This window comes from Erigeron canadensis, chromosome 7 (genome assembly GCF_010389155.1).
Source record: "Erigeron canadensis isolate Cc75 chromosome 7, C_canadensis_v1, whole genome shotgun sequence".
NCBI classification, from domain to species: Eukaryota; Viridiplantae; Streptophyta; class Magnoliopsida; order Asterales; family Asteraceae; genus Erigeron; species Erigeron canadensis.
In genome coordinates this window covers 96,510-111,014 of record NC_057767.1, presented here as the reverse complement: position 1 = coordinate 111,014, position 14,505 = coordinate 96,510, and the positions used below count along the sequence as shown (strand labels likewise).

At 34.8% G+C, this 14,505-nt stretch overlaps 2 protein-coding genes across 2 annotated transcripts; one reads left to right on the top strand and one right to left on the bottom strand.

The window, feature by feature from the left end:
• The first annotated feature begins 2,933 nt into the window (after positions 1-2,933).
• On the top strand, positions 2,934-3,347 carry LOC122607051. Its single transcript, XM_043779975.1, has one exon. It carries the CDS (start codon positions 2,934-2,936, stop codon positions 3,345-3,347), a length of 414 nt encoding a protein of 137 aa, XP_043635910.1.
• A 3,613-nt stretch (positions 3,348-6,960) lies between these two features.
• LOC122607196 (periodic tryptophan protein 2-like) lies at positions 6,961-13,038 on the bottom strand. The gene is given in 8 exon segments (XM_043780123.1): positions 6,961-7,397; positions 7,974-8,201; positions 8,685-9,029; positions 9,994-10,365; positions 10,990-11,082; positions 11,161-11,195; positions 11,198-11,411; positions 11,769-13,038. Coding segments are annotated over 8 exon segments (2,685 nt in total). The 5' UTR covers positions 12,996-13,038; the 3' UTR covers positions 6,961-7,226.
• Positions 13,039-14,505: the final 1,467 nt, after the last annotated feature.

The window sequence follows — 14,505 nt, the reverse complement described above, 5'->3', positions numbered from 1 at the left end:
AAACCGAAATTTGTGAGGTAGTAGGCTCTTCTCTCACGGCTGGATTGTTGGGCCCAACTAAATACAAATGGGTCTTGGCTTTTGGGCTAGAGTACCTCGGCTGGAAGTCTGGAGCAATACAAGCATAATATATAGGGATTAATCACTGGATGACTAATGTACTTTTCTTTTGTATATGATTGGCTATTAAACCCAAAATATAAATGTGTATTACCAACAAACTTTTCAATTTGTACATGGTTGACCATCACCTTCAAAACTACTTCTCCCTCATATACAAATCTACAAACCGCTTCTCTCTCATCACAATAAACTCAGATTCTGGCCATGTAAAAAAAAAAGAAGAAAAAAAAAATACTTATTGTTATAAAATGTGATATAATATTGTGGATGTTTTAGAGATATCATTTCCTATTATACCTTGTCTTGGAGCCTACTCCAAAGTTGTATATATATATATATATATATATATATATCCCTCGTAATGTTGTTAATGAGACAATTCTTTAATACGTTATCAAGCACGATCGATTCTACACAATATGAGTTTACGGCACTTTCGTTTGAGGTACATTTTTTTTACAACTTGTCGTAATATATGGCTTATGTGTATATCATTAACTGATTACACATGTCTAGTAAGTAATTACAAAGCATTCTGTTTCTTTACTACTTGTATTATTTATAGGGAAAAAAGAATATAAGGCTGACACTTAAGCTTAGGTGTAAAACTCCTCACATACTAATATTTTATTATTTCTTGTTTAATGAATAAATGCATGGGCTTCATGATCTTTATGGATTAAAAAAACAACATGTGAATATTCCACACTTATATAGAGCATGCATGCAATTATGGGTTTTTGATATTTCAATAACACAAACGACTTGAGTTTTATTTTAAAATTTTTTTTATAATGATGATCCGAATTGCTACAAACAGTATCTGAACTTGGATTTTTTTGTGTTTGGATCTACGGTAGTGAATTTGCGTGACTTGATTTGTTTTGTCCACTCTCTTATACAAACAATGATGGTCCGGATTTGTTGCCAACAGTATCTAAACTTGGTTTTTCCATGTTTGGATCTACTGGCAATGAATTTGTGTAACTTAATTTGTCTTGTCCAATCTTGTATGTAGACAATATATATGTTGGGAAAAGGGAATATAAGGCTGTCCGGCACCTAAGCTTAGGTGTGGACCCCTCACATACTAATATTTTATTATTTCTTGTTTAATGAATAAATGCATGGGCCCCCATGATTTTTATGGATTAAAAAAACAATATGTGAGTGTTCCACACCTAAGCTTAGATACCCGACAGCCTTATATTCTCATCCCCATATATGTTAAATCATATGTTACATATTGAGTTTTCTGTATGAAATTTTGATATAAATTATATGCGTAAAGCACTTGTAGCTCTTTTAATTAATTCATTCCATATATGATTTGCTAATTACGTTGTTTAGTAATAATGATATGTTCTTACTTAGTTACGTTGCTTAGTTGTTATACTACTAATAATGCATGGTATGGTTACACGAGAAATATTCATGTGTCTGCATTGATCTTATGCCATGATTGTAGTTTTGTTTTACAATTTGTAAAAGAAAAAGTTAAAGCCGGTTTCATGATTACAGCATAGCTATTATGGAGTGCGTTATTTTAGGACCACCTCTTATTTTAGGACCAATTAGTACATGTATTTTTTGTAACTTACACACCACCATTATCATCTACTACGATGTACAAGACTTTTTTTGTAAGGCGACGGACCCACCGGAAAATCATATGTAAGTTAACTTACATGTTAAGTTAACTTACATATGATTTTCCGGTGACGCGGTGGTCAGAAAATCATGGTGGTGGTCGGAGATGATCATGGTGGTAATCGGAGATGATCATGGTGGTAGTCGGAGATGATCATGGTGGTGTGTAAGTTACAAAAAACATATGTCTTAAAATTGGTCATAAAATAAGTGGTCTTAAAATAACTTGCACCTAGCTATTATATATATTCACTTTTATTTAACTCCTAATTTACATTATTGCTTATAAAAGAAAGTGATTCTTTTGATTTTCTTAACATCATGCGTATAGTATGATGTAAAAACATTATTTTACAGTAACACCAAAAATATATGTTTTCTAAATGGCAGCTCAAATTTATGTGTGGCAACGGACAATGTTTAACTTCATTGTTGGTCAAATTTTAAATGGTTATATTATTAATGTGATTAGCTACTGTTATCATAATTTGTGAGCATGATAGGGTAAGAATAATTCTATACATTAATCTACTAACATGCTATATGATTGTCAATATAATAGCTACTGTATTATATTTTACATCCGTTACTTTTATGTATGTCTATAGTTCATTATGTCGAATCTTGCAAAGCTTGAGTTTTTGGCCCTATACATTACTCGAAAAAACTACCTATCATGAATATTGGATGCTGAAATCCACTTAGCGGCTAATGGTCTTGGTGAAACAATCAAAACTGACAATAAATGCACTGATCAAGAAAAGGCCAAAGCAATGATTTTCTTACGCCATCACCTCCATGAAGCTTTGAAAAATCAATAACTCACTGTGAAAGATTCACTTGTTCTTTGGAACGGTTTGAAAGACCGTTATGACCACTTACGAACAGTAATACTGCGGAAAACTCGTTATGAATGGAGTCTCCTGCGATTGCAAGATTTCAAGTCTGTCAGTGAATATAATTCGACCATGTTTCGAATTACTTCTTTAATGACTTTATGTGGTGAAAAGATCACTGATGAGGAGATATTAGAAAGAACATTCTCCACCTTTCATGCATCAAATATTGTTTTGCAACAACAATATCGTGAAAGGAAATTCAAAAAGTACTCCGATTAAATATCATGCTTACTACTTGTTGAGCAAAACAACGAGATCCTAATGAAAAACTGTGAGACCCGTCCCACTAGCAGTGCACCACTCCCTGAAGTAAATGTTACTTCATATAATGATCAAATTCGTAGTCGGAGACGTGGAAATGATCGTGGGCATGGACGTGGTCATGGACGTGGTCGTGGAGGTGGTCGAGGACGTGGTAATGGTCGTAATCGTGGCCAAGGCCGTGGATATGGCCGAGTGGATTCTCGTGATGTTACATTTAAGCGTATGGCCAACCACCGAAAATGGCATGACAATGGAAACATGAAAAACTTTGAAAGAGATGGCAATGTTAAGCCTAATAGTTGCTATCGTTGTGGAAGCATAAACCATTGGGCGCGTGCATGTCGCACGCCTAAACATCTAGTGGAACTTTATGAACAATACCTTAAAAAAGGAAAAAAAGGACAGAAGTAAACTTTGTTTAAGATGATGGAAAAATTGATAGCCCTATTGGTAAAGACTTTGATGGTCATGAAGTCCAAGCTAACACAACTCATTTGGACTTCGGAGATTTTCTTGACAATGAGTGATCCATAAAACAACACCAACAACAATTTACTTATTTTAATTTTTTTTTTAAGTTTGTCTTACATGGTTTTTATTTAAAGACATTTTAGCATTTTTGTTTGAACTTGTGATGGTAAATTGTTTTGTTGGTTGACATTTTTATTATAATTTTGATATTATGAAATAATTTATTTATATATATGTGTTGTTTTTTTGAAGAACATGGATTGTAAGAAGCATTTGGCTCTTGATGATGATGTCATGTGTTTAGTGGATAATGCAACTACACATACAATTCTCAAGAAAAGAAAATATTTTGTTCATTTGAGAATAATAGAGGGAAATGTTAGCACAATTGTTGGTAGTGCAAAATTGATAAATGGCTCCGGAAGAGCAAATATAGTATTGCCGGGAGGAACATATTTTAAGATTGATAATGCACTATATTCCCTCAAGTCTCAAAAAAAACTTGATAAGTTTTAAGGATATCCGTAAGAATGGATACCATATTGAGACTACAAATGAAGGAGATTGTACCTTCATATTACTCATACGATAATGGGTAAAAAGCATGTGTTAGAAAAATTACCCAGATTTTCCTCCGGATTATACTATACTAAGATTCATGATATTGAATCAAATCTTGTCATGAAACAAAACGACTATGGATAATTTTATTATTTGGCATGACTACGATGATGCGAAAAATTATATCAAAAACTTGTGGTCATTCTTTAAAGAATCAAAAGATCCTTGAGGCTAAGGATATTACTTGTGCCGCTTGTTCACAAGGGAAATTGATTACTTGCCCATCACAATCTAAAATAGACAATGAATCTATTGGTTTTCTGGAACGGATACAAGGGATATATGTGGGCCTATACACCCACCTTGTAGACCATTTAGGTATTTTATGGTTTTAATTGATGCATCTACTAGATAGTCACATGTGTGCTTATTATCAAGTCGCAATATGGCATTTGCACGACTACTTGCGTAATTAATAAGATTGAGAGCACATTTTCCATATTATCCAATAAAGACTATTCGTTTTGACAATGCCGGTGAGTTTACATCCTAATCATTTAATGATGATTGCATGTCTATTGGGATACGAGTTGAACATCTCGTTCCTCATGTTCACACACAAAATGGGCTAGCTGAATCGTTTATAAAACGACTTCAACTCATAGCAAGGCCATTGATGATGAAATCAAAATTACCAGTTTCTATTTGGGGTCATGCTATTTTACACGCGCCAATGCTAATTCGTATCAGGCCAACAAGTTACCATGAATTCTCCCCATTGCAATTGGTTTTTGGTCAGGAACCAAATATATCCTATTTAAGAATTTTTGGTTGTGCGGTATATGTTCCAATTGCTCCACCACAACGTACTAAGATGGGACCTCAAAGGAGGATCGAAATATATGTTGGATATGAATCAATATCTATAATAAAATATTTAGAGCCATCAACGGGGGATTTATTTACGGCTCGATTTGTTGATTGCCATTTTGATGAATCATTATTTCCAACATTACGGGGGGGGGGGGGGGGGGGGGGGGAGAACAAACATCTGGGAAGTGAACTAAGTTGGAAAGAATTATCATTGTCTCATCTTGATCATCGAACTAAACAATGTGAAATGGAAATTCAAGGGATAATTCACTTGCAAGGATTAGAAAACCAATTACCAGACGCATTCACTGACCCCAAAGAAAGTGACTAAATCACATATACCAGTTGTTAATGCTCCAGCTAAGGTTGACATTATAGCAGCGCAACCTAACAATGCTAATGAGTCTAAGGTACGCTTGAAGCGTGGTAGACCTATCGGTTCTAAAGATAAAAATCCTTGAAAGCATAAAGAAGCAAATGTCCAAGATGGCCAAGTCGAGGTAATAGAAAAACCAAGAGAACTTTCTGAAAAGACATTAGACATGATGGTTCAAGAAGAACCTCAGGTACCTGATAATGAAGAGATCTCAATAAATTATATCATGTCTATTAAAGTATGGAACCGAAATGAAATCGACGTCGATGATATTTTTGCATAAAATGTAGCACTAGAAGTGATGGAAAATGATGAGGATCAAGAACCAAAATCTGTTAATGAATGCATGCATAGAAATGATTGGACAAAATGGAAAGACGCAATTCAGGCAGAATTGAACTCTCTAGAAAAAAGAGAAGTTTTTGGACGGATAGTCCTTACACCCGAGGGTACGAAACCCGTGGGGTATAAATGGGTTTTTGTGCGGAAAAGAAATGAGAAAAATGAAATTGTGAGATATAAAGCTAGATTGGTGGCACAAGGATTTTCGCAAAAACCCAGAATTGATTATGAGGAGACATATTCTCCGGTGGTGGATGCAACAACTTTTCGATATCTTATTAGTCTGGTAATATAAGAAGGTATTGACTTGCGTCTAATGGATGTAGTGACTGCCTATTTGTATGGCTCACTTGATACTGAAATTTATATGAACTCCCTGAAGGATTCAACCTGCCTGAATCATGTAAAGGAAGTTCTCGAGAACATTATTCGATATTATATGGATTAAAGCAATCTGGATGCATGTGGTATAATCGCCTTAGTGAGTATTTGTTGAAAAAAGGCTATAAAAATGATTCAGTTTGCCCATGCATATTCATAAAAAGATCTGGATCTAAATATGTTATTATTGTTGTATATGTGGATGATCTAAATATAATTGGAACTCCCGGGGAACTATCAAAAGCGGTTGAGTATTTGAAAAAGGGGTTTGAAATGAAAGATCTTGGAAAGACAGTTTTGTCTTGGATTACAAATTGAACATCTTAAAGATGGAATCCTTGTGCACCAAGAATCATATATAAGAAAATTACTCAAAAGGTTTTCTATGGATAAATCATATCCATTACATACTCCAATGGTTGTAAGCTCACTTGATGTTGAAAAGGATCCATTTCGACCCCCGAAAGATGATGAAGAAATTTTTGGTCGAGAAATACCATATTTAAGTGCCATTGGAGCATTCATGTTTCTTGCTAAGTCATACAAGACCTAATATAGCATTCTCGTTGAACTTATAAAACATATGAACCAATAGGTGAGAAGAATTACTAATGTACCCAATTGTTCGCATGTTATTAGATGGTTGCGTGTAATCTCAATTGCTAATCTACTATCTGCAAATGCAACAAATAAACTGAATTATGTCTCCAACCCGAAATAAACCAATTCAGTGGCGGTGGAAGATTGATAAAAGCCAATCTAGGATGTGAAGTATTTATAAGAGAAAAATTACAATTTACAAACCCCAACTTTATATCAGGGGTACAACAGGAAATCTGGTAAAAGATATTGTATTTAAATTTTTTTTGCCAAATGTAAGCTATATATGCGTAGGTCAATTTTTATGACTTTTATTTTAGGCTTCCCTATCATTTTTCATAAAAAAATTTCAACATGATAATTTTGCTCTATCAACAACTAAAAAGTAACACACTGTAAATGAGTCGATTAGTCAATGTATTCACAGCAAGCGTTAATTTGTGATAAATAGGAAAAATGCTTACAACATAGAACTTTAAACTATAGATGAAGATGATCTAAGAATGTTTGTAACAAATAGGCCCTGGCGTAGTTTATGGAAAAACCAACAAAATCCTGCCTTAATTACTACTGTATTTATAGTAATAACCTACACACATTACTAACAAAAATTGACATCTCAAATGTAACGAGCCAACTCTTTGGCAATCTTCCCAAATACTATAACATACGTTGTAGATAAGTTATCATGGCTTGGAGCTTGTGGAGCATAGATATCGAAGCATATACTCATTCGAAGAACATGTGTCGCCTAAATCTTGATGTAACCTTGTAATTGCCTTCTGCAATGATTTGAGAGAAGGTAGCAGATTCCGCGAGTTTTGCTGAATCGAGTGACCATGGCATTTGGAAAGCTCCTGCAAAGCAAAGTGAATTACATTTTTTGTAGTTTATATCAAACGAATTAAACAAACTAGAGAGTATAGTGAAATGTAACAAACTGTTTTTCAACTCATTCACTTGTCAATTTAGGTTGTGTTTTCTTTCTTACAGCTCACAGAAAATAATAGCTAAATAGGAGTGTAGGAGTGTAGGACACAAGCTGATAGTCTCCAAAGAAAACTTTATTCATCCGATAACAAGTGCTTTCAATGCAACCTAACTCGGTTCATTTTGACCCATACCAAAAAGTAATAATTCTGACCTATTACCCAACACACCAGTTAACATTTTATATCTGATTTACTAGATATATAAAAACCGGGAAGCTAAAAACAGAAGGGATTATAAGTTGCCCAAAGTAAATCGTTAATCACTAGATTCGAATATTTAGATTATTACTAAAGATTTTCTGTATGATATTAAACAAAACTTAACTGAAAAAACTTTCAAAGAAAGAGCAACAAATGATTCAGGTCAACCCATCTTGACCCATTGCACACCCCTCCTCTGGCCCAATTTACAACCTCTAGTATGGAGTATGCATATGATACCTGACACCATCGAAGAATAAATTCCAAATGGGGGCAATTTTCCAAAAGCTCAGCAAAAGCCTGAATCAATCTATTTAGATATTTGAAAGGGACTGACGCAACTACAGGCTTTATGTCCACTGGAGGAACAGCAATGATACACTTTTTGATTAAACCGTCATCGTTTAAGCGTAAACTTAAGATTAAAGCTCTGCTCGATTGATCTTCATCAAGCGCTGCATCAACTGCCTGTGCATCAAAAAAGGTGAAATTATCATTAGTGGCGTCCATCACCATCAAATAAACTATTTTTTGTAGGGGTTTGTATGATTGAAAGTGGCGTAAACTAAACAGCCAGGCCACATAATCAGTTGCAAACTTGCAATATATAGGCTGTCGAAAGTAGTTTTTGCATGTCTCTGCAGTCTGAAGTTGGAAAGATAAGATGTTCACTTGTTTGAATGATACACAAATTATCATTGTTTCGAAAATTAAAAGATAGAAAGCGACCAGAATGGCTATTCTTCTTGATAAGAGAGACGAATGTAGAACAGGAATGAATGTTTTAGAAAGGTAACTAGGTAGATTTGTTGCAGTTTGTACAAAACAGATTATCCACAAAGCTCTATCTATTAATTTGATAAAAGGAATCAGAATCTGTTGCAGTTTAAACAAAACAGTGTAAATGCAACGTTTACTTGTAAACTGATACATAAATCAAAATTTTCTTACCTCTGGCGTAACATCTATGTCAAGATCTGTGGGATCAAATATAAAATTATCATCCATTGAGTAAACCAAAACCCCTTCTGTTGTTGCAGCTGACCAGCTTCGCCCGGTAGGTGCAATTCTTATGCACTTGGTTCTAACTATAGGCCTTCCACGGTTAGCCACCGCTCCTGGCAGATCATAACTCGACTTAACTCGTGTTTGTTTATCAATACCATCATCTATATCACTATCATAATCATCAATTAGATTCAAAGGACCAGCATCAGTCATATTCTTGGAATTCAAAACATCAAGAACTCCATCCAAAGACATGTTGAGGGTTATCTGAAATCTGCGCAGCAATACCTGCTCATTCAACAGAAATGACATTTTTAATAGTCTACTATCTGAATAACAAAGAGAAAATGGCGAAATTTGACCAACTTTGTATGAATAATCAACAGAAATGAAATCAAAAACAAAGAGAGATGATTTGCGAAGTATTAAACAATAAAGCTTATTTGGCATACTAGTAGGCATGTCAATTCAGCCCCATATAAAAGATCAAACCCGTAAAATCTGAAAAATAGAACTAAAACAAAAAATGGCCAAACTAGTCGAAAATCATCCAAGGTGTATTCTTTTTTGCATAAAAGACTTCTGAATCATTTCAGCAATACATTGATTGTTTTTACTACATATTTGCATCCTAAGGTCGACCTAACCCCACCAACAATATTTTGGCCAGTACCAAAAACAACCCTTTGGACCTAATTACCGAAACCATCTATTTTGCCAACTCTACATATTTACTAGTACACCTCCGAGTCAACAGAATGTAAGATGCCACTCATCATATCCAGTTATTCGTAGCTTAAGTATCTAATCTGAAATTGATTGCTACTTAATTGATAGATTGTGTTCCCTTCATATATGACAAACACAGAGATGGCAAACGGGCGATCAAGGTAACGAGTCAGGTGACAGACAAGTCAAATTTTTCTTTACATGTCGGATGGGATGACACCTACCCCTTTTGGTCTAAAACCATAAAATCTGATTTTATGAATGATTATTGGGTTAAAAGATTAGAAGATCTCGGGGATTTAGATATGTCCATTAGAAACATTCCACTCATTTGACCCATTTCCATTAAGAAGATTATTATTTGGCCCCGCTGGTGATAGAAATATAACCCAAATCAATGAATTCAAAAGAAAAACAGGTCAAAATTCTCAACTCTGGATATCTAGGAGAAAAGTGATATTAGCTTCACAAACAGAATCAGTAAAAAAACTTCACGAAAAAGGAAATGAAAGAAGAAACTAACCTGATCAGCAACATCATACATACAGATATATCTACTACTTCCTCCAGCTAATATGTAATTGCCATCAGCAGAATAAGACAAAGTCGTAAAGAATTTGCCAGATGAAGAGTTGGCTGCTGTCCTACGATCAGTCATCAAGCGTCCTCCAGCAATGTCTCGACGCCCCTCAATGGTGTACATTAACAAGCCATCAATTGGATCCCAGAAATGAATTTGACCATCCAATGTGCTACTAGCCAATTGCTTACCATCTGGACGATAAACGACTGTAAGAACATCATGGGTGTGAGGAAATGCTTCTACAGAACCTTTTCCATCAAACACATCCCACAACCGAACAGTTTTGTCCCATGAAGATGAAGCAAGAATTGCCTGTAATATGAGAAAAGAAAAAGTAAGCAAGTAAACCAAAGAATTATTTTTGAAATGATAACAGAAATGAACTTTTTTTGGAAAAAATTGAACAGTTTATAAAATTAGCTAATAGATTAACGAAATAATGTATTTACTTAGAAGGAAGTAACTGATTAGCAAAAGTAAAAAAAATTAGCATGATTATGTTCAAAAGAGGATAATACTTGATTCTACCCTTAAAAATAAAGTTTTGCTGCCAATGGGGTTGGTGGCCTATCGGTATGGTCCTTGGGGTAATCCACCCGGGTTTTAGTCCCACTTCCTATATTTGTAAGGGTGGATTATTGGGAGGGTTTTTCAGAAGTCCTGGAATAACCAGACAATCGTGTAGCTTAGAAATTAGGAGTAGGATAGTTTGCCGTTCTAAAAAAAATAGAGTTTTGCTGCAGTTAGTATAAAACTTCTATCCCAAATAATCATGCTTTTACATAACAGATAATTAAAACCGAAACTTGTTTATTAAACAAAAACAATTATTACCACAGCTTCAAGTCGTGTTAATCATATAAACAGCCCGAATGCAAATTCCAAGCACATAGATATTTACAACATGTAAAGATACAACTAGAAACCACAACTTACAGTTGTAGGAGAAAACATCAATCCATGAACTGGACCTTCATGACCACTAAGAACATCCAACAATCGACCCGTCTTCATAGACCAGACAAAGATCTAAAGAGAACAGAAAATGCTGAGTCAAGACAACTCACAAAAGAAGGATAGTCAAAAATCACATTTAGGGATTGATACCTCAAATGAATCGAGCGTTCCAGCACAAATCACTCCCCACTTTGATCCGCCGCTAAGGAAACAAACTGTCTAGAAGAAGGGGTGGTGAAAGTTCTAAAATTACGATAACGAAACAGATCCCATGCACGAACAGTTCCATCTAGGGATGCACTTAGTAAACAGTGGTTGCTAGCCATAAAATGCAATGCAGTAACTGCATTTGTATGCTCAGAGAATGTCACAAAACAGAATCCCGACGATACAGTCCATACCTATAACAAGCAAACAAATTACAAAATTTTCAAGTCACATGTACAAGGGTGTTAAGGATTTGCAAAACAGCTTTTCGAATCATAACTCAAGTACTCAACCTTCTTTTTTAATACTGCATTTTCTCTCTAAGGTAACACAGAGAAATCATTTTTTGTAAGTTGTTTGCATATTACTTTTTCTGATTACTTTTTCTGATTAGTTCTATTTCACATAAACAATAATCATATGATCTCTACCAGAAAAGCAATATTGAACAACGAAGGGTGACAACATGAAAAATAACCAGAAATGTACATATAACTATTAACCCTATAGAGAATGATATAAACACCCTCTTCTATTCGAGAGTAACAAACCTTAATTTTATTATCATCAGCACCAGTAGCTAAGAGTTGGGAATCTGGCGAATATGCAATGGTATTAACATCAAAATAATGACCCTGTTGCTTCAATATATAACTTTCCGACTTCCACTCCCAAACAAGCAGTTGCCCAAGTTTTGCACACCCAAACGTCAACCAATTCCCAAGATCATTAAAAGTAGCCGTAGTTATCTTCTCTCTAGATATCGACAACAAATGTATACAAACAAAATCCGGCATCTGATACAACCCAAACACCCCGCTCGAAAACCCCACAACGACCATCTCTAATCCCTTATGATAATCACAAGTCGACAACTTTGCCGGCGCTTGCATAAAATAATCCTTCTTTACCAATTCCCATTTCCCTTTTTCCATACCTCCCTCACCATCCAAACTCTTCCGTTTTCTCACATTCCCACCCCCAACACTCACGTCGTCAACCTCCATATCCCTTCCCGGAGTCCCTGGCGAGTCCGGCTCACCCATTTCTCTTATCCCACCTTTGTACTCCCACACAAATATCGCACCATCACGTGATAAAGTATACACCTTTTTAACCTTCTTACTAGTTGGTTCGACGCCAAAAAACGCTCCAACTATCACATCTCTATGTCCTAAAAACATAAACGGCTTATTACCCTTTTCACCCTTTTCGTTACCCGTATCATCCGCCTTCTTAAACCGCGTTTTCTCATTAAAACGTAACAATCTAACGGTCAAATCCTTAGACCCAACAAGCAAATAATAACAACATTCATCAATATCATAATTCCAATCAATACAAGTAACTTTATCATTACAATTAGCAAAAGTTTTAACCAACTCAAAAGGAAAAACCGACTTACTAAAACCCGGTGACCGCCAAATCTGAACCAATTTCCCTAACCCGACACCGATATACTTGCCATCGGGACTAAATTCCAAACAAGAAACAGGTTTCTTGAAAGTGATCCTGTGCAGGACAACTCTGCGTGCGACATTGATCAACTGACAACGTGAATTGTCGTCAATTGTTACGAGGAACAAGCCGTCAGGTGAGACGGCGAGTCGGGATATGTTTGATGATGATTGAAAAGGAAACGTTGTCGTTTCGGATTTGATTAAGTTTGTTACTGAAACACGACTTCCTGTTGCGGAAATTAAATGGGTGTTGTTTGAAACGACGACGTTTCCACCCCTGTATGGTGCTCCTAGTAGATTTTGGAATCTGTAATTCATGTGTGCTTGTTTTTGTGTGTGTTTTTGTTTTTAGGGTTTTAGGGTTTGAGGAAAAGGGGTGGAGGTAATGTTCTGTTTTTCATTTCTTAAACCCTAATGTTTAAAATTTTTTAATCACGGTCAGCAGATTGTAAAAATATTTTTACTGTGATTCTTGTTTTACTTTTGTGAATGGAAAAGTAAAAAAAGAGAGAAAAGAAAAACTATTGTAAACCCAAAAAATCGAGTATAGAGTAAAATTAGTGTAGGCCCAGAAATCAGACCGATTAGTTTTTCAAAGTAAATTTCACTTTTTCACTTTCTTTTTCAATTAATTAATAAACACTATTAATCTTATAATAGTTTATTAATTACTTCATAATCAAATTAATCAATATATTACTTTAATAATATAAATTAATTATATAGAGTTTACGTGTCATTTCATGTTACCTCGTAGGCTTAAATAATTACTGGACATGTATTTATTTAACGTGATCACGTACCAAAAAACTTAGTATTCTCTTTCGAATCATAAGATCACTATATATATATATATATATTAACAGACTTCGTTTAGATAAAGTGGAAATCAAGACTTGCATGTATCATCTTTAGATTTTGCAGAAGAAATAAACGCACCAAACACTAAGAAAGCAAATCATAGGAAGATGAAGTCCAGATTATGATAGAATGCTTATTTTGACATCACGTAGTACAATCTTAGGAAAAGATTAATATACATGTTCGGAAAAAAACACATGGCATCATTTGATTGGGTATTAGTATCTCTTACTAATATAAGTATGTGGTAAGAAAATCTTGACCATTGTAGTGTATATTTTGGACAAAGTTTGACTATTGGAGTAATTTTCCCTTTATTTTTATCTTGTTTGGTTACCGGTCCTTTTTAAATCTCATTGCGATTTTCCTTTTCTATTGCCATATTGCTATGAGTCACTTTGGATATTGGTTATGTTATTGAGAATAAGCCATCTCATTGAAATTACACATGAGTCTTTACAATTAACAATTTAAGATCATTAGCTTTTGTGTTATTTAGAGCCACAAGAAGGGCTTACTACTTTGTAGCTTATTCATTTTCAAAATATTAAGAAACTTCTTTCAAAAAGCTCATCTAATTAAACACCTTTAAGGAGCCTAATACCTATTTATAATATAATTAAGCTATTAATCTCTTTAAAAGACCAAATATTTTGGAATCCAAATTCCAAAATGTGTTCATTAACTTCTTAGAGACTCGAACTTTATTGATTTGTAGAAGGGATAGTGTACCCAAAATCACCAACGTATGGTATTGATACGTCTATGGACTTGGCAATCCAAGACCACAAGCCCAATGATAGCCCAGCTACATACTGCAAGTGGGTCTGAGTTAGTGGGCCAGTGGGGTGGATTAGTGGATAGCACTCCCACAGTCCCAAGTTGCATGCATATTTCACTTTAATTTTCATGTTTACATTTTCTTTTCTTTTTTGGAATAGCATTTTCTATTTATAAGCAATTAAAA